The sequence below is a fragment of the Pyrus communis genome, chromosome 2, assembly GCF_041283825.1.
Source record: "Pyrus communis isolate YQ-2024b chromosome 2, ASM4128382v1, whole genome shotgun sequence".
In the NCBI taxonomy this organism is placed as follows: domain Eukaryota; kingdom Viridiplantae; phylum Streptophyta; class Magnoliopsida; order Rosales; family Rosaceae; genus Pyrus; species Pyrus communis.
The window spans coordinates 18,438,311-18,459,945 of record NC_142566.1 but is presented as its reverse complement, the minus strand read 5'-3'; the positions used below and the strand labels follow the sequence as shown (position 1 = coordinate 18,459,945).

Here is a 21,635-nt window from a genome sequence, read left to right as displayed (position 1 = left end):
TCAGAAGTACCATATTTTAGTGAAGTATGCATCTTACTGTATCAAGCGCAATACACTGAATCAGATGTTACATTTCTAGTGAATCACAATACCAACAAATGGGTATTGAAATGAAATGAAATGAAGCTTATCTATTGATTATAATAGTTACTCATATCATCAAGGGCTATTCAACCACATTTTCCCATTAATGTCTACAAATTGTAATAGTATTGGCCAAATTGGAAAGAGGCAAAATCTATTTTTGAGAGCAATGTGAAATAAGTGAACCTATAGCTTGAACCCCAAGTATTATTACTGGGTGTATATAAACGCGATTATATTCTCCCATTGTAGATCAACCACATTCTATAAGTATAGCATTTTTTGAAACGTGAGACTTATGGCATGTGTTCAAACTATATTTCTCAGAAGCAATTTGTTAACGTATAGAAAGATGAAATTCTTTATTAAATTTCAAAATACGAGTATGAATCTCAAAATATGTACTTGATACCTATTCTAGGTAAATTTAGTATAAATTATCTCGTACTTTGATTAATTTAAACTAAAATTATATTGTTCAAATGTATTAAAAGAGTCGCCATTTCTAGAGCGACTCTAGAAGAGCCTATTATGGCTTATATCTGCCATGGAGTTATAAAATGCTTCTAGTTTATTTCGTATCCTAAATTTTCTGTTTTGTATTTATTTGTTCTTTGCATGGACACAAAATGTTATTGTCAAATCCTGATAAACTCCTATACTTCCTAAGAACGAGTTACATTAAAAGTTCAATTACTAAAGATGAATGTTCGTCTATATTGAACTCAACCATGACGACAATCAAATAAAGGCTTACTATTTTTAGGGGGAGTTAATCATCAAATCATCAAGGGGAGTTATTCGTCAGGGGGAGTCTTCGATACTAATTTATACCACAAAAACGTGTTGTGCTATTTTTCCTTTGAAGGTTTTTATATCAGTGATTTTTTTCTGGCAAGGTTTTTGTAAGGCAACATTATGGGCATCCACTACCATATCAATGTTTGATAAAGGTGGTGTCCGATTTTTCTCTTTCACTTAGGTTTCGTTCCACTGGGTTTTTAATACAAGATTTTATTGATGCAATTACCATTGATTGGTGAATATCGAAGGGGAAGTATTGTAAATATTATTAAGTGATTGTTTACCTTGGTCATATGTAATATGTAATTAGTTAGGACCCTTTCTATGTAAATTCTAAACCTATAAATAAGCTATATAATGAGAAAATATACTCTTATTTCTCCCCAACTTTCATATTTATCTCTCTATTTCATAGTTTATTCTACGCATATATCCCGAACTTGAAACTTTCCCCTCCCCTAGTCACCAATATTAAGTATTGGTTTGGTACTGAGATACTTTTATAAAAAATGGGTATAAAAAAAAAAAGTTGCTCAAAAAAGTGTTTGATAAACACTTAAAAATAGCTTATTTTCAAAGTTTTGAGTGAAAATAAGCTGAAAACGTGAAACAGCAAAAATAAGTTTATTCTCACAGCACAGCAAAAACAGTTTTTTTTTTTTTTTTTTTTTTTTTCAAAACAAAGCAATACCAAACCAATCCCACACGAAACATATAAGCATTTTTTTGTAATTCCCGAAGTAGCACCTGATACCTCCACTTCTAAGTGCCATTTTATGTAGTAAGTTCTTATCGTGCTTCTAATAATTTAGCAGAAGCATTTCCAAACAACTTCTTCATCATTCTAGTCAATGTATTCGGTGCCATATACATCTATGTTTTAAATAATAAGATCATGCCATTTAAATAAAATTAGCTTTTGGAATAACCATGAATTGTTAGAAAATGTAATTCAATTTTTCTGTTTTGAGAAGGCAATGGCCTCTCTCTCCAACAAAATGATCACGAATACATCTGTGGTCAATGAAAATGATGCATCTTCTCTACCTCTAAAAGAATGGCCAAAGAAAGAATCGTAAATCTACTGATTCAAATTAATCTTCCGGTTAAGCAAGCTTCTTCGCACGACCACTTGAAGGAGCTCCATCGTCCTTTTTTGACCCGGATGCCTCAGGCTTCCGCGCCCAAGCAGGAGCTCTGTCAGGCTCATAACGGTAATCATAGAAAAGTTCCTCTCCTGCAGCAATTCGTTCCTTGGCAAATATGCCCACCCTGTGATCTCCCGCAACCATAATGACCTGCCATGGACGGGTTTATTGTCATATCCAAAATGTTTTTAGAGGGAAAAAAGAACGAGAAAAGATGTCAAAAGGGTACCTTCGCATAGCAATTTGGATCTGGAGAATGGTTGGCAAACTTCAATTTATCACCCTTTCGATAAGCATCAAGGACAAACTGCACAAGACAAATGCTTATTTCATGCCGTTGAACAATAGGAGGTTAGATATGACGTGGAATCAAAAGGTGTTGATATACATGCCTGATCGTTCAGATTGAAGAGAAATGATGAATTTTCACGGTCATATATTTTTCCACGCTTATCTGCTTCGCGATGTGAGATCAACTCCCCAGTATACTCACCAAGGTATTCGTGTTTGGGGACACTATTCTGAAGGGTGGCAAGGAAAATAAGCCAGCGCAAAAGGAAAAGCACACACAAGATATCATTAAAATGGAACACTACCTTCAAGAACGCACCCCAGCCAGATATGTCAGATCTTCCAAGTAAGACCTGAAGATAAATTAGGATAAAAGCAGTCATTACTATAGGATTTCAATCATTTGAGTATTCCTTCTGCAACTTCAACAACCCGTGAAGTAAATTTTTCACATAATGTGCTAGATTTTGACCATGCATCTATAGAAGGAAAGAAAAAGAAATGAAACAGTAAAGAGGTGTGTGATTACCCTTTGCTGTTGTTTCAGAAGAAGCTTCATATTTCTACACTCATAATTGTCACCTCTTTGGCTTGGAACCCCGAGGGTACCGTCACCGCAACTGAAAAATGAAATTTGACAGGTCCGTATGTTGAAAGTTTAACAGAGAAAAAAATGCAGCCCACATTTGTATGAATTTATTTCTTAGTCACACAGCACCTACTGCTCCTACCTTCATATATTCCATATACATAAGCCTACGATAAGTTATATTGTCCAAACCCTGCACATACTTATAGCATAAAATGACACGCCATTCTGACTTATTAGATGAATTTCAACCTATTTGATCAAACTGTAAACTTCAGAAACGAATTCATACAGTAGAAAATGAGCATTGTTCACGCAATCACCAGAATGGTGGAAAATCTTTACGGGATTAATTGAATTTGCTACCACTTAATTATGCCTATCCGATTCAAAAATGTGAAAATGGTGTAGACATACAGAGCCATAGATTAGGCATAGAAAATTTAAATGTGTTACTAATTTCAGCATTGCAAATAAAAACGGTTAAAGTTGAATGTGCTCAAAACTAAAAGTTATAAATCCGATCACAACGAGGCATGAGCTGTCTGAAGCACATCGATAATGCCATGCGTCATAGTCCAGGCTCCAAACACATCACTAAGTAATACGAAAAGATTTTTCACCAAACAAAAAGTTATAAGCGCACCTGACCCAGCAATTCCTACAAACATCCGGATCGCATTCCCTGTCTGCAGCAAAACAAGGACACTGACGGCTTCGGCATTGACTTTTAGCACAATGACAGCCTCTAAATCTATTCTTGCAAGTCTTTGGACACCTAGACAAATAAGTTTGAGCAGATAAGTTTGGAATTATCATTGGAAAGGCCAAAATTTGATGGACATGAACTAAAGAAATAATTAAATCTATGAAGCCAAATCAATAAGGTCAGCTGTAGAGCAAGAGAAAATTTTACAAAAGCCATTGAGTTATCTGTCCTTTTTCAGAAATATAATTATCAGGAAAAAGAAAAGCTCACCCACAGTACTTCTCGCAACAAGTCCCATTTTGTAGACAAGAACACTGCTTTCCACAAGCTGTTTGGCAAGTACATGGATTATACTGCCTGCAAGGCTGATCTTTTCTCTCAGTAATTCGTTTCCTGATTGAATGGTAAGCAGCAGATTTCCAAGTATACTTCAAACGACGAACTCTACCCCTTCTACGTAAAAATTTTGATCTTCTTCTAGCTTCATTATTACCCTAAAGTTCATTTCAACATAGACAAAATAGAATCACTTGTTTGGGCAGAGAGGGTTCTGTCATAAGTAGACAAGCCTATAAAAAAAAGGGACTATAAATCCATTAAAGTCAACCTTGGAATACCCTTCAACAAGGGAGTTTGCAGCATCACCTGCTTGGCAGGACATCTTACTCTCTGAGTAATTCATATACTGAAACACTTCCCAACACGTTTTCATACCATTTAAAAGGTTCCTTGCTATTAAGCAGCTGCGATGAGAGATGTGAAACCCATTATAAGATGGAAACAAGAAAAAGTACATTAAGTAATTAATAAATCCAATGGGCTATCCAGACATATAGATGCAATTAAAATCAAAAGGAAACTCTCTACCACTGGCACAGTTGCACCTTATATTTCAAGAATGGATGTTCTTAACCAAATTTTTCTGTATCCACCTTAGGAGCTTCCCTAGACGATACAGTAGATTGATTACAAAACTATAGGATGCTAAACATTACAAGGTCAAGGCATACCCACATCAAAACAAAAAATTAAGACATACTCGTGAACTCTTTTCTTTTCATTACTTATTTTATTTTGAGGAGGGGGTGGCATTGTGTGTCTGGGTTGCTGCTCTTTGTGCAGATAAGTTTACATGTATCTAACTAATACCCAAAATCAGTACCATTAACTAATTACATACACAACAGAGAAGAAATCAACTAAAGAAAACACATTACATGCACTGACCTGTTGCTGCCAAATATCTCTCTGCCTTTCTCAAAAAGGCCCTTCTCAATGGTTTTCCATGTTTTATCATCACTTAATTCTTGTTTATATATGTTTTCATCAACACATTCTTCTCTCCTCAAATTGTCATCACTACTTGTGGCAGGTGGATCAGCGATCATCTCATCCAATGCACCATCAAGAGATTCACCCTGAACAACCGTATTACTGCCCTTGGCAGGTGATTCCTTCCTCCTAAACCCTCCACTGGTAGAAGATTTCAGATTCTTTTGTGAAGAAGAACTAGTGTCTTCATTATCTTTGGATGAATTAGATCTAAACTTCATATCACTTGAACAAAGACCAACGTTAACAATGGAATCGGAATCAGAAACCACCATTTTCTTCTGCCTCTTCTGCATGCAAACTAAAACACGTTCTGCAACTCTCTTGCTGTTCCTCTTACGAATTCCACTTTTTCCAGCTAGCTTAGTCTTTTTGGGCGATGGATGATTTTTATCACTACCCTGCCTGGATCCATTCTCTGAATCACTGCTTTCCGAGATGTTTTTTGCATTTGATGAAGCACTTTCACTTTGTCCAGACTTTGACTTCTTTCTAGAAGATTTCTTTCTGGTTGATATTTGAGCACTAGCACCATCCATTGACGTGGCATTTTTTTCTTCAGGATCACCGTTGCTCACTCTAGCAATTCTTTCAGACTTCAGTACCTAAAATGAGACAATTTGAAACCACATAATCATTTTTTGCCATTTCTTTACACAATTCCCAGCTACACATCACAGTAATCACGTGCACGACACATACTGATCTATAGCAATTCGGACCGCATGATACTTTTTCGTCATCTGGGGGTCTCCACAGAGGTTGTTTCTCAATCTGACAATAAATTTTATCAGCACAGGATATAAAAGTCCGGTGTCATGGTCAGACAGCTATTAAAAAAATTACTTACAGGAAAGACAAGATCCTGTGAACATCCATGTAATCTGCAATCAAATACCTGCCAAAAAGAAACAACCGCAGATCAGAGTTAGAAAAGATAACCCAACAAACATGCAATTGAAAGTAGAAAAAGAATACTTACTAGGCAGCGACGACAAAATAGGTTGTCAAATGAATCAAGAGCTGCATCCAGATCTTTATCAAGAAAAGAATTCCCAATTTGTGAAATGTCTTCAGTATCCCTATTCTTACAACCCCCCGAAGCCTTCTTTTCCTTTAAGAGAGTATCATATCTTGCCTGTATAAGATGTTTGATGGAGTTTCATATCTCTGTAAAGCCAGCACAAAGCAAATGGGAAACGGCTGGACCAAAGCTTACACTGACTGGTTTTTATCATGTTATAAATTGGAAACAAGCATGGCAGAATGGCAAGCATTCCTGCAAAATAGAAAAAAGAAACTTCCATACCTTGACTTCAGATGGACTTCTAGAGAAATATTGTGCTAATGACTCCAGCATTGGATCAGAGAAGCCAACTTCTTTTATAGCCGAGCTGGTAAATTCAATGAAACGTCCATAAAACAATTAGTTCACTTTTCATACAGTAAACAAGCACATACAATTTCAAAATTGAGATTCAACATATGTTTAAGGAAAATATATCAAACTGAAATTATTATGTCAAGATGAGAACTTAGGTCTTGGACTAATATTATTGCAATAGAGGACTGAATATAAAGGTCAGTTCAGTTCACATTTATATAGTTTCCGATTAATGAAAAGAAATAAAATAATAATTCAATTAACTCAACTGTACCCAGTACAAAATGGACTTTGGTTTTTTCTCCCTTACAATGTTGTACGTTCAAAATTGACCGAGCTATTATAAAACTGTGTCCATCCCAGAGAGAGAGTGACAGGCACTAAACAAATTTAACTCAACTCTTCCGCTAAAGCTAAGGACTACAACCATAAATTAGGTCAGTGAAAGCCACTTGAAGTGGTATTATTGGCTAAGACAAAATATTCTAGGATTAGATGTTGATAACTTATATATGTACCTACACCATATTAGGCCTGCACACAAAAGGAAATAAATCATAGTTTATCACATTAGTACACATGGTTATACCAACCGAAGTATAAAGTCTTCAGATTCAACAAAAACCCTTTTTTCCTCTTCTTCATCAACTGCTTCCTCCTCACTATCACTACATATAAGCGCTTCACCTCCATTTTGATCATAATAAATTCTTCTTCGACCTACCACTGACTGATCTTCTGTCATTCTTTGGTTTCTGTACCACATATCAAACAAAAAAAAAAAAACAATGATATCACAAATAGGCACAAATGAATAGAAACGGGAAAAAAAAAAAAAAAAAAGACAGACGGATTATATGACATGAGTTTCACATTGTTGAACAACAATGTAAATCATCAACTAAAAGAGGCCAAATCCAATGAACAGTAGAACTCAGTAACTACATGTTACCAAATCCAATTAATAGCGCAATACAAGATGACACAAAAGTCAAACGAACAAAGTGAAAAACGATATATATTTGAAACAGTAGTTGATGGATTTTAATGATGAAATGATCTCTAAAAATTGCATGATCTAATTGGAAACATGGGAGAATAAGAGGAAAAAGAAACCAATAAATACAACGAATCTTATCTTGCTTATAGCAATGGATTGAAGACATAATAGTAAATGTTTTCTCTTGTCCGGAATATTAAATCTATTTCAACCAGTCACTGCTATTCAATAAAATGTACACACAATATTAGTTTGGAACTACAAAAAGAGTATGACAAATGAGACTGATTCCCTTTGTACTATTTCAATCTCTTTTCAATTTCTTTCCATGAACATAGATTAAACTATACAATATACTTGCAACTAGCTGACGTTCTGTAGAAGGACCTCAAATTTCATTAATCAACTTATAAATTTAATCTTTTTGGTGTTCCAGAATGTAAAACATATTCCCCTTCACACAAGCGAACAAGGACCATGGAGCATGTGATGGTGATATGCAACACAAGAATATAATTGAAGCTGAAGTATATGGGTCGTGAAAAGAATAGACCATGTGTAGGCTAAACCTGTCCAAAAATATCCATGTGGTATAAGGGGGTAGTCTTTTAACTTCCGGAAGCTTGATAGGACGAACAGAACTCTTGACTGCTACATTAGATTCTAGTAGAACTGCCGTGGACCCATGACCATCTTCTTGAGAGCTATCGTTGCTCCCATTGCTCAATTCAATTCCATTTTGCAAGGCAAATGCATCTTTTTGCCTCTTTGTCAATAGATCTACACTTCTACTAGCATCAGTTAACCTACTACTTCCTCTTTCCGTTGACAATTTATACATGTCGTTGGTGACACCAGCCAACTTCTGCTTGTTTACCTCCATTCTTTTCTGCAATGAGAAAATACTTAGTATTATGAGAACAAAAACCTGATGTAGTTCTATTACTTTCTGGTATCAATACAATGATCGCTATAAGATCCATGAAGATGCACCTTTATAGAAGTAGCCCGGTTAAAAACAACTTGCTTCTTTAGATTTTCTATGAGCAATGAAATCTCCTTCCCGGTTACATCCATGTTTTCTTGCGATCTCGTCATCTGCACAAACTAGATGTTAAGTGTGATCCAACTTATAACCCTACATCATAAAATACCCAGACAAAAAGTAGAATAAATAAGCAGGTAGAAGTCAAGCTGGAGTTGAATGAACACAGAACAAAGTGGTTTCAAGAGCGGGTAGCACTCTCTATCAACAATTTGAGCACAAAAAGCTATATCCGATCTTTCTATTGCAATAACTTTTTTAAATGCAAGCTAAGCAGGAAAAAATAAAACTACGTCCAGAACCGTCGGACAGCGAACAATTTTTGCAAATGCTGCAGTACCATTCCTAAGTTGAAAGCCACTCGTTGAAATTACATGGTAAATTAACCGTAACATATATAGCATCATCGAAATTGGCACTTCAAATCTAATGAAGCAGAAGCCAAATAAACAATGCTGCTACATATCTCTCCAAATCAACCCACATTGATAAAATTCCTACATATATGCACTTATATTACATGCATATTGAATGTATATAAATATAAAAAACAAATATATATATATATATGTAGGCACGCACATTGACCAGATTAAACACAATACAACAGCTTCCATTAATGTCATAATTTAAGCAGAGTTTTCATTGATTTACAGAGAGAAAGAGATCGAGCAGGAGAGCCGAAGGATTATACCGGAGGGTCCTCGTTAAGCTCCGATCTGTTGGCGGAAGCTGAAGGCGAAGCCTTCGACGCCATTGTTGGCGGCGAAGCTGGGGGAGGTTATTCGGGCCGGGAACGCAATTTTGGACCGGATCGGATCCGATTCGTACAGAGGCAGTCCTGGGTAAGACTGGGGAAGTGTACGGTACGGTAGGGTTTGGGACAGAGGAATTTGGCGGGTCGGGCTTGAAACGCTAATCAGGTCTCAATGTGGGAGGGACCGGCGGAGGATTTTTGGCCGTTTTAACGGAGACGTAATTTCATTTATTTATTTTATAAAAACAAAAAGTGGAAATTAGAATTAGATGCCATCCAGACGTTTTTAACTGAACATTTATGCTTTTTTTAGTTTTTTATTAAAGAAAATTAAAGAAAAATATTGAAACCTGAGTTTTAACGATAAAGATAAAATAAAGGATAAAGTGAATACTACTAAGATTGATTTTTTTAGTATAAAAATGTGATTTTTCGTTAAAGTGAACAATACCGAAAGTTTTTCGTTAAAGTTTCCTTTTTATTAAGCTTTTAAGAGCTCGTTTGGATGTACTTTTAAAATGACGGAATGCACTTTTAGTGAAAATGTTTTTGGAACTAATCCTTAGTAAAAATGCAAGTAAATTATGGAAAAACACTTAAAGTGCTTCCTGGAAGAAGCACATAACTGATGCTTCTTGTTGAAAGGACTTTAAGTGTTTTTGGAACAAAAAAACATTTTCTCTAAAGTGCTTTCAATCATTTTAAAAGCACATCCAAAAGAGCTCTAAGTTTTTTGATTAAGATGCTCTGACTCGAGCCGTTTTTAGTTTAATTGAGTTTAATTACATTTCAATTTCAATATTTTATGACTTATTATATTAACATCTCACACATTGTTGAATACACCCCACATAATTAATAAACCCCACTTTTTTTTTTCAAATAAAATTTTTCTTAATACATCTCACATACTTTTCAACTATTTGAACTTTGAATACACTCCACATACTTAGATTTATCATTTATATATGCTCTTCAACTGTTTGATAAAACACCTCAAAAAGGAGTTACTGTTCTTATTATATTTTTAAAAAAATCAACTTGGGCATTATATTCTTGATATGCATTCAAGTAGTGAATTTTCTCTATTGAAAAGAATTGGTAGTCTTCCAAATAAATGGTGGAGAGGGAAGGAACATAGTAGATAATCACTTGTATTTGATAATTACATTAACCGTAATTCTATCAATTGCTACTACTTCAATGGAGAGTCTTTTCCGCTATAAGTATTGTGAAAAGTTCATTGCATAACCGAAAGGAAGATCAATGGTTGAGTGATAGCATAATAGTTTATACATAGAGCAATGTTTTTTCTTTCATTGATAATGGAGATATAATGCAAGCGTTTTCAAAAGATGAAAATGTTACGTCGTGGACAATTGTAACTTATATTGTTATTTGTTTTATAAAATTATGAATGATGGAACTACGATTTTTTTTTTTTTTTAAGGTTATTATATGTCTGTAGACATCTAAATTTCGGGGAAATAAATGTTGATCAATGCATTAAAATTACAACATTCATTCATTTCACCTACATCATACAATCACTTCACCTATGAGCTTCACTCATTTCACCTACATCGTACACTTACTTCACCTACAACCTCCACTCATCTCACTTACTTCACCTAAAAAAAAAAAGGATGGTGGTGGTTCATTCTCAAAGTCTATAAACAGGCTTCTCCATCAAGGGATCAAGGGAGGAATTGACATATACATTTCTCTACTCCCAAATTAGAAGAGAATTCTCCAAATCCTAGAAGCTTTGAAACTCTAAAAGCTTTAAAGCATCCAAGGTCCCAAATTCCCAAGAATCCCGAAGAATCAAGAAAGCTGTCTTTGTTCTTCATCAAATCCTTGAAGAAATCCACAAAATTGTTCATCAAGACCAAGCCCCGAAGGCCCTTGAAGATCTGTTCATCATCGTTCATCCTAAGATCAAGCATCGACAGCCCTTTGGATCAACAACATCAACAAATCTGCACCATTATTCATCCCTAGACCAAGCCCCGACAACCCCTTGGATCAACAACTCATTCACAAATATACACCTTATGAAGATAGAATCAGATGATCAAATTGTAAAAGAGATTGTAACCCTAAAATTAATACAAAATATTATTTTGTACACGTGTTCTTGTTTCATTCATCGCAGAAATATTTGTGTTTACAATGTCTAAGAAACATTTGTGAATTTTTACATGTGATCCTCTAAATAATATTTATCTTATATCTGCCATTGCTAACATCAAATAAAAACATACCAACTCTGAATTAAAACATACCCAATGATTAAACTATATCAAAAATGCATATTTCATCATTTTGGAAGAGTTTAAAAATATGTTTGATTCAAAGAAAATGCTCTGGTAGATAAGTCTGAAACAACTTTTAATTAATTGGAGATAAATCCAATAACTATAGATTACATAATTTTGAATCAACAAAAAAGGTATTGGACGTTGATTAGTAAAAGAAACTTTCAATCAAAAACTTATAAGGCATAGATGTTTAGTGGAATGAATTCAAAACTCGGGCGTTTGTATTAAAATATCTCAAAAAAAAAAAAAAAAATGAATGAGTGTGCTCTTTTAAATATTTTTTTTATTGGTAGGAAATTGTGTTTTTTTTGGGTCAGTGAGAAAGTGGAAAAAATGCAATAAATTGCGGCGGGGGAATAATCATCGTCTATTTTGAATGCGTCTCTAATCATTAATATTCTTTGATTGAAAGTTTACTAGTTTTTCAAGTTTCCATCAAAGTCCCCTTGAGTCTTGAGTTTGTGCCCTTAATCTATTATTATTAATAGGTTTTTATCTCAGCTTTTTTTTATTTTTAAAATAAAAAATTGTATTTTTTCAAGGTAATTAATTTTTGTTTTCATTCAATTGTTATAATTAGTTGTCTGAAATCAATTTATTTGTTGAAACCAAATTTGCGCAGTGCTATTGATGGAAGAAATCTGACTTTTTGCAAAGCGAAAACACCCACGATTAACCTTGGGCAGGTGGAACATCGGTCAAAGACTATACAACGGTTAAGTTAATAAGCAACTAGTCATGTGTGTACACGTTATATGTGTGTAATTAAATTTGGTTATTTTTTGTTATAAAAATATTTATATCACTTCTTCTTCTTTAAAAAAATTAAAAAAAAAAAACAAAAAAAAACTTTAAAAAAAAAAAATTTTGGGCGTGGTACTTTGAAGAAGAGGTTGGGGGTGGTTTTAAAGTGGGAGACGTGGGTTTAAAGAAAAAACCTCCTTCATTTTTTATTTTTTAAATAGGATGTGTCATGTTTACCTAACTGTGAGCTTCGTGTAAAAATTGAAAATTTAAGTGATATGTAATTACTAAATTGCCATATCTTTTAATTTTGTTTAGCTTTGATGAGAGGGTTAGAATAGTAATTTTATAGAGTTTTGGTTGATAAATAGACTTCTATTAATAGGTAGCTTAGATATTTAAAAAAATATATATCAATTTGGGCATTATATTCTTGATTTGCGTTCGAGTAGTGAATTTTCTTAATTTAAATTGGTAGTCTTCCCAAAAAATGGTGAAGAGGGAAGGAACATAGTAATCATGTGTATTTGCTAATTATATTAACTTTAATTCTATCGGTTGCTACTACTTCAGTGGAGAGCCTTTTCCGCTATGAATGTTGTGAAAAGTTCTGAGTAACCGAAGGGAAGATCAATGATTGAGTGATAGCATAATAGTTTATACATATATCATTGTTTTTTCCTTCATTGATAATGGAGATATAATGCGGTGTTTTCAAAATATGAAACCGCTACATCGTGGACAATTGTAATTTGTATTGTTATTTTTTTTATAAAATTATGAATGATGGAACTACAGTTTTTTTAAGTTATTATATGTCTAAGAAATGTTTGTGAATTTTTACATGTGACCTTCTGAATAATATTTCCCAGATCCGTCATGCCAACATCAAATAAAAACGTACCAACTCCGAATTAAAACGTACCCAATAATTCAACTATATCAAAAATGCATATTTCCAAAAGGGGATGTTTTGATATAGCCCCTCGTTTTAAACTTTTTAGGCTTCTTAAACTAAACATTTGTTTGTTTTAACAATTTGGTTAACCATTCTTTTACAATTTGGTGCCATGTGTACCTTAATTTACCCATTTTGATGTACCTAAATTACATGATCTGCCATAGCTTTTAACAAATCTGATTTCGGTATCCAGTTTCCTTACGCCAAAAGAGAGGAGGTTCCTAAATTCTTGCTAATTGATGCCTCAGAGTTTTAATTTAAGAATAATATTGATTGTTCAAGTTAATAAGAATTTGAATTTAAAGATATTAATCTTGTAAATTTAAAAATTTTAAATTACAATAGTACACTAGTTACGCATTTAATTTGTCGATTTGGAAAACAATTTTCCAAAATTAGAATTCACTATTGTTCACCTTGGCTATTAAGATGGTCAACAACGATAAACTTCTGAACTCAACACCCCTACGATCAACTACAAATCATGAATGAATTGTTTTTCTAAACTCAATGTACTGTAAGTTTTCAATGCCCTCTTTTCATAACAAATTTGTAATGTACCGGGAGTTTGATACTTAAGTGAATCTTATGTTGACATATTGATTGTTGAGTTCAAAAATAATATGAATTTAGAACGTACCAGACGTTTGGTACATAAAGTTTTTATTTTTGAAATGTATCCTTCTGATGAAACGTTATACAATGTGCGTTTGAGACGTACCTATTGTTTGGCATGTCTTTATGTTATTTCAACAAGTAATGATTATTTGGTGTTAAACTCCCAACTCGGTAACAATTTAAAAAAACTCAATTAATTCGCTCAAATCTAGGGTTTGCCAATGTTCAAGCAGGTGTCTTCCGTGATTTGAAGTTGTTATTACGAAATATGGTACAAAACCACAGATTCTGAGTAGTTCAACCAAAAAAACAAAACACAAAGTCTGAGTACAGAGCTTGATTTTTAAGATGAATTAACAAAGTAAACACGGAACGAAAACATAATGACGTTACTTGTTTAAGGGTTTTAATATGAGATGGAGCACTAGGCCGGGATTTATTTTAGCGATTTTAAATAGAAAACCTCTTAAAAGTTTAGGCTTAATACTCTGGGTGGTATCGAACCGAATAAACTTACTCCTCATTTTTTTAATTGTATCGAGTCAACTTACACCAATAAACGATGTAAGAAGAAAAATTGGAGATGCCGGTATAAGGAAGCATGAAATTATGAATTAAAATATGACAAGGACAAATTTAGAAGATGGAAAAAGTAAGGAAAATGATTTTCTCATACTTTTTTCTCCTCTTACACACTTTTATTTGATTTCCCTTTGAATTCTTCAATTTGAAAACAAAATTTAAAAACGAAATGGTCATCAAACCGTCTATTTATTACAGATTCTTTATTCATCTGGAAAGCTAATAATACCAACCTTAACCTTTGGATATTTAACCAAATTGGTAATTTAATCTGCAAGACAGCTTCCAGACATGCAGGGTTTACTTCATGTGGCCACAGCCTCCATGAACTCTGCATCCTCTGCCATAGCATGTAGAGTCTCAGGCGAAAGGCAAACTTCAAAATCAATCCATCTTCGGCCCCCGGAAAAACTGCTCTTTTCCCATTCATTTTGTTAGCAGCTCCGCTTCGCACAGCAACAGGTCTCCCCCACCCAAAATCGTTACCATACACATTGAATCGCGGCGAGCTTCCTATGAGCAATGAAACAGTACTAGTACTTGTTGGAATAGCATTCCTCATATTTGGAACAGTACTAGCACTTGGGGCTTTTTCCCAATCCTTCAATATCTTCTTCACTTCCTCAGCTGTCGGGGAAGCAATCGTCTTGTTTATGTGCAAAGCCGCCCAGCCTAGTCCGTGTTGTAAAAGCTCACATGCGGTGGACTTCACAGAAACTCCCTGAAGTGCATTTCCGAGGTACTCCTTTGGCAATGGTGCCTTCAATTTTTGCCTCAATCCTACTGCAACACGATAACTGATCACCTGATCAGGGTTGAGATGTCCACAACGAGTTATCGCTCGCCAGTGATGGGCCATGAGTGCTTGAAGGGATGAAATGTTGTTGGTGCCCGTCTCGGCATTGGCCTTGGATTTGAGATGTGCAATCTTTTCTTTGGAAAAATGAAATACCCTTTGTAAAGAATTCAATGAGATCGGTCGAGCGACCTTATCTGAGATTCCGCTGTGTGAGAAGGGTATTGGAATTGGGAGATGAAACAAGCCATCAAGAAGTTGGCGATCAAAAATGGGAGGGGGTTGAGAATTTTTGCCCCGAACGAGAGATTTCCGACCAAGTGTTAAAGAAATGCCAGAATGATGACCCATCAACAACAGAGTGATTCATTGTGCAACCTATGAAAATGCCATCAACCAGCTCAGTTACTTGCACGGCAAGCAAGGGTTTTGACACGCCTTCGTAGTTCAAAATCCCATTCATGGAGAAGAAGTTGGAGACAATATCCTCCGGAACATAAACAGGGTCGAGAATATCAGCCACTCCAACACCATCAGCAGCTGCATGGACAAACTGTGCTCCGTCGCCATTGCAGTTGATAGAAAAACAAGAAAGGGTTTTATCCTTATTTTCCGTCACAGCGAGGAGGCCAGCGAGTGGATAAAAGATATCCAAAGTTCGGGAAAGGGAGTCTTTTAGGTGTCGTATCAAGCTGCTCTCTGCTGGTTTTTGAAAGAGAAGTCCCTTTTGGATGTAATCAAGCTGGATTAGTCTCGAATCCCACGGAGTTAACTCGATTAATCTTCGAGTTAAGAGATGATCACAGCTTGTTGGCCGGACAATCGTCGTGGAGATATGCCGAATCCGACTCATTTTTTTCGTTTCAAAATTTAATTGGAAAACACAGAGGCTAAGGCTACAATATTGTGTGGCACTGGACCATAAACAATTACAACAAAATAAAAATATTAGAACTGCTGTTGACCGGCTGGAGGCTAAGGCTAGCATCGATTATGATGCGATACAATGAGGGTGTCTCTATACGCACATTTTTATTTTTTTTCACACTTTTCTTAATATCAAATTATTTGAAAAAAATCAACGAATAAAAATTAATAAAAATGTGGGAAAAAAAAAAATGTGAATAATAACACTATCCTATAAAAATAAAAATAAAACAAAACAACGACACTATCCTATAATAATTCTGACCCATTATTTACGGTGCTGACTGTAAGCTGACTCATGATGACATGGTGAAGGGGAACGCCTACAAGTCTACGACCATTTTTAATTGTCCAGAACAGTAATAAAACCAACCAATTTTTCAATTATTGACTGGAGGATTTGACTGGTTTGGTATTGCTGTACTTTGAAACAAAGCTGATTCTATTGTGCTGTAAAAATAAGCAGCAAAGTGTTTGGTAATTTTTTTTTAAAAGTGCTTTTGAAAAAAAAAAAGGCAGTATTATAGTGTTTGGTAAACTTTTATGTAAAATAGATGTGAAAAAAAGCCGGTTTTTCAAAGCTGAGTTTTGCAGCTTCTTGTTTTTGGCTTTTTTTTCATCCAAAATTGTGAAAAAAAGCTGAAGCTGAATGTTTATCAAACACAAAAACAGCTCCCAATTTTTGTTTATACCAACTTTTTTTTCAGAATTACCTCAATACCAAACCAGACTATAATTAAGTGGGACGGTGGATTTTCTTAAGAATAAATTACACAAAAATAAAACATGGGCACAATAATAAACCAAAGAAATCAACGTCAAGATCCCTAATGATAAAGTTTCTCCCTACGCCGAAGTTTTTGAAAAACATAAACATAAAATAAAGTAAAATAAAGTTCACTAAGCCACACTAGCCATGAACTCTTCGTCCTCCGCCATGAAGAAAGTTAGCTTGCGCCGTCTGCAGCGAAAGACAAGCCTCAAAATCAATGCTTCAATCTTCAGCCGCGGCAAACACCGTCAGCTTGACATCGAACTTGTTCCCAGCGCCGCTTCTAACTGCCAGAGGCCTTCCTCAACCAAAATCGTTACCATGCACATGGCGAGCTTCCCGTGGCCAATGCGTGATCGCTTGGCAAAGCATTCATATGTTATCCTACTATTCCACTCTAGAAATTAGAAATGCATGACATGCGTTTTCTGTATTGAATATTAATTGAGAAGAAATGATTACACCAGCAAATTGGACATATCAATAGAGAATGACAATTTGATTACGCATCAAAACATTTATTATAATAAAATATTAGGCGATATTAGCTCCTTGGAGTATAAAGGTGGAGGATACAGAGCGTTCATCCACAAACCCGAAGGTGAACGGTCCTACAACTAGACTGTGACCGCATCCATGAATTCTGAATCATTTCCCATAGCCTCCAAAGTCTCAGCCAAAAGACAAGCTTCAATATCAATGCTACCTTCTTCAACCCCCGAAAACACTGTAATTTTCCCATGTGACTTATTCCCAGCACCACTTCTCACCCCAACTGGCCTTCCCCAACCAAAGTCATTTCCATACACGTCGAACCGTGGTGAACTGCTTGTGACCAAAGCGTGAACAGCCGTGTTTCCTTCTTTCAGCAACTTAGGCTCTTGTACCCAAAACTCCAAGAATTTTCTCAGTTTCTCTTCTGTGTGCAAAGCCACCATCTTGTTCATTTCCCAAGCCACAAAACCAAGCCCGCGCTCGATAACTTCCCTTGCTTTAATGGTCACAGTTCCCGCTTGAACTGCATTGCCAAAGTATTGTTGTGACAATGGTGGGTTCATTCTTGACCTAGCACCTATGAGAAATCGATAACTACTTTCTTTATCAGGATCAAGATCTCCATTACTACCACGGATTATAGACCGCCAAAGATGAGCTAACACTGTTTGTAAAGAGGAGATTTTTGTTTTAGTATTTTCAAGTTGAATCTCAGCATTGGCTTTTGCTTTCAGCTGAGCAATTTTTTCCTTTGAGAAGTGAAAGACTCTTTCTTTTAGTAATGGTACTCGGATATTTCCGATGTGTTTATCGGAGACTTGATCCTCAATTTTTGAGAATGGAATTCGAAAGGGACTAATAGTACCATCGAGAAGCCAACGCTTGAGAACAGGTGGCTTTGAGACAAAATCAAAACCCCGAGAAATTTCGGACCAAGAGTTAAAGAAGTGCCAAAAGGAAGTGCCATCAACAACTGTGTGGTTGACGGTGCAGCCTATGAAAATACCATCCATAAGCTCAGTTACTTGCACTGCAAGCAACGGCTTAGAGGTTCCCTCGTAGTTTTTAGCACCATTTAGAGGAAAAAAAGAGTGGACAACAGCACGAGGAACATAGACAGATTTATTTATGTCGGAGAGGGTAACACCGTCGGCTTTGGCATGGACAAACAGGGCCCCTGCATTATTACAATTGATGAAAAAGGAGGTGGTGTTATTGTCGTGGTGAATAGTGGCAAGGCGACCGGAAAGTGGAGGAAAGAAGTTAAGTGTTCGAGAAAGGGCGGCTTTCAGATGTTGAATATGTTGTGATAAAGTTTTCGGGTTGTGAAAGAGGAGTCCCTTTTGGATGGGATCAACAAGAAGGAATTGAAGGTCCCATGGAGTTAACTCAACTCTTTGAGTTGAGCAATACTCATTAACATTATGGCTCGCGGCTTGCACTGTACATGTTGAGATGACCTTGGCGCCTCCCATGGCTTTTCCTAATGTCTTGCAAACTCGCTATCTTTTTGTTTTTTGGGACAGGCTCAATCCTCAGGTTCGAGAGGTAGGCATATATTTATATACTAGGCTTTGCTGGGAGGCTGGATTTTGAAGTTGAGGTTTAATTATAAAATTAATTGGTAATATTGGAAATAACTTTACTCATTATAATATCTGATAAGGTTTGTTGCATCACCTATGTAGAACTTTGTCATTTACATTCTCACACAATCCATTACATGTGACGAATTTTTAGGCTAAAATATGAACAGAAGGATAGAGCCATCTTAGACCCAGGAGATGGATGCCCCACTCAATTTTTTTTGGTGGGAAAAAATGTACGTTGCATATAGCAATACCACAGGTTAGCCATGACAATAAAAAAAATAATCAAAAGTTTAATTTTGATTCCAAATATCCCACGTGTCCTAACCCAAATCTCGACAAAACTCAACCCCACCACAAAGCAATTTCTGATCCTCTTGTTTTCGAGAAATTTTTAATTGTGATGAGAATACAAGTGGTACACCATATGTTTTAATAGAAGTGGTGATAATTTTTTTTTTTTAAGTTATTAACTTTTTAGCACATATATTCCACAATTTGTATAATAACACGTGATGTACCATTTCGTGTACCAATCACACTGAAAAATCTCTCCTTGTCCTCATCTTGTCCTCATCCTCTTTCAACCAAACTCAATTAAATTGAAAAAAATTTCTCTCTGTGAGAGCCAGGGAGGAGCCCATGTCACCAAAATCTATAGGAGCTTTTAAGATTGCGCTCTCAAGTCCATCCAACTAGACTTTTCCTCTCATAATTTCAGATCCCCTTTTTCAAAATTCTTAAACCTCTGATCCCTCTGTGTGCACAGTTACTCCAATCCCTTACACTTTTCAAGTCACTCCATTTAAGATAGTGTTTTCAAGTTCATACATCCAGAATTTTCCTCTCATAATTTCAGATCCCCTTTTCCAAAATTACTAAACCTCTGACCTCTCTCAAATCTTGGGCCTGAAGGGTCTTGTCTACAGGGATGACAGGTAGAAAACGGGTCCAAAACCCAACTATCAGAGATAAATGTGAAGGAAAGCCTAGAGATACTAGCAGATTTGGAATCTATGGCCAAAGAAATAGGAAAATGATCATCGGATCTTTTTTGTGGGGATTCGAAAAATTTATCAATTATTGTCGTTCATTGTATATCGTGCGGTCAATTTTTGTTATATATAATTTATATTCAATTTTAAATTTTAAATTTTAAATAATTTCTGACCGTACGATATACAATGAACGATCGTGGTTAATTGATCCACCAAATTCCCACATAGAGAATCCAAAGAGGATCATTTTCCAAAGAAATAGACATAAATACCTCCAACCAAACAATGGCAAATGGATGAGAAATAAATACCTCCAACCACTCATGGCATCTGATGTAATGGTGAACTACTCAGCTACCATGGGATCGGGCATTAATGGTAAGTTATGTTTTAGATATGGATCCAATAGTATTACACAACCTCATTTTATCTTTGTGGTCCTTTTGTACCTACAACTACATCCAAAAAGCCGTGAGGTACGAAGGAGAGAAGACAAAAATACAGAGCGGTATTCCTGGTAGAGCCTCCACTATCTGACACGCCCTAACCCCGATATCCCCACATACCAAGGTATGCACGTGCTGACCGACACCCGAGGGTGACAAAGCCATTAAAACACGCATATAATTAAAATATATGCAATTAGAATGATTATACCAAAGTAGGAACGTGTTCAGAGTATACAACTAAGAAATAACTATGTGAAAGAATTATTAGGAAAAGGTACGAAGAAGGAAATGATACCTACACAGAGAATACTCGAGGATAACTACGCCGAAGTGCCCTGACGCTGGGATCATGTGCCTCGATCCTAACTCCTGAGGAGGCACAAAAACCGAAAGGTGAATGGACCAAGTTTATAATAATAGTAGTAGGAAAACATTTTATTTTGGAACATTATAACCCCCTGTTTTGAAAACACATGTATAATACTACATATAGGTTTTATAAAAACCCTAGCATTCCATGTAAAACATCTGTAAATCGTATCCGTGATGTACTTAACTAGGGGTATCATAGTCGTCCGAAGGCAGTACTTGTCCATCACCTGAAGGTGAAGCTGAATAACATGTCTATCACCCGAAGGTGAAGTTGTATAAAATATCATACATCTACATGGACACTAGCCGTGGCTAGTGAAGCTGGGCTATATAATATATCATATCTCACTCTTCCTCATCATCTGTGTCCTATAGCTATAGACATCTATACCCATGATGTGCGAATGTGCCATATGATAACCCACTAGATAAGTACCAAAACATATCTCAAAACTCGTATCAAACATCAGAGCTTAAAAGCTCAAACCTCGTCTCATAAATCCATGGCAAATCATATTCATAATTCCATAATAAACATATATGTGAATCCATAGATTTTCATAAACGAAAATCCAATGATTTATAACCCTTAGTAATATATAAATCTGATAAATCGTAAATTATTCCGTAAAAGCAATTTAAATAAATCATAAGTATGAAAATCTGTAAAATGTAATATAAATCATGCTCCATTCATAAAATATGCAATGCATGCTAGGCTAATATTTTATGAAAAATATATAAGTTTAGAAGGGGTCCACTCACATATTTTATTGTCCAAGGACCGCTTAAACTAGGGAGGATGACGTCGCTTGCCGCAAACGCGCCTAAACACAATAAGGAACCTTTTAGTAAAACTCTACTA

General features: G+C 35.5%; 1 protein-coding gene, 1 non-coding gene and 1 pseudogene across 2 annotated transcripts; all 3 read right to left on the bottom strand.

Annotated features, from left to right (window-relative positions):
• Positions 1 to 1,789: 1,789 nt before the first annotated feature.
• Positions 1,790 to 9,352, bottom strand: LOC137747252 (histone-lysine N-methyltransferase CLF). The gene is made up of 17 exons (XM_068487326.2): positions 9,081 to 9,352; positions 8,335 to 8,439; positions 7,911 to 8,230; positions 6,935 to 7,096; positions 6,267 to 6,351; positions 5,940 to 6,095; positions 5,808 to 5,855; positions 5,660 to 5,731; positions 4,853 to 5,562; positions 4,233 to 4,368; positions 3,896 to 4,119; positions 3,563 to 3,694; positions 2,857 to 2,947; positions 2,633 to 2,680; positions 2,429 to 2,557; positions 2,266 to 2,343; positions 1,790 to 2,186 (listed from the first exon to the last, which is right to left on the bottom strand). The coding sequence occupies exons 1-17, from the start codon at positions 9,141 to 9,143 to the stop codon at positions 1,995 to 1,997; spliced, it is 2,751 nt and encodes a 916-aa protein (XP_068343427.2). The 5' UTR covers positions 9,144 to 9,352; the 3' UTR covers positions 1,790 to 1,994.
• Positions 9,353 to 14,447: 5,095 nt separating this feature from the next.
• On the bottom strand, positions 14,448 to 16,164 carry LOC137747849 (putative acetyltransferase At3g50280 pseudogene; annotated as a pseudogene).
• Positions 16,165 to 17,271: 1,107 nt separating this feature from the next.
• Positions 17,272 to 18,984, bottom strand: LOC137748934 (putative acetyltransferase At3g50280). Its single transcript, XR_015956388.1, has one exon. It is a non-coding gene; the product is annotated as a putative acetyltransferase At3g50280 (transcript).
• Positions 18,985 to 21,635: the final 2,651 nt, after the last annotated feature.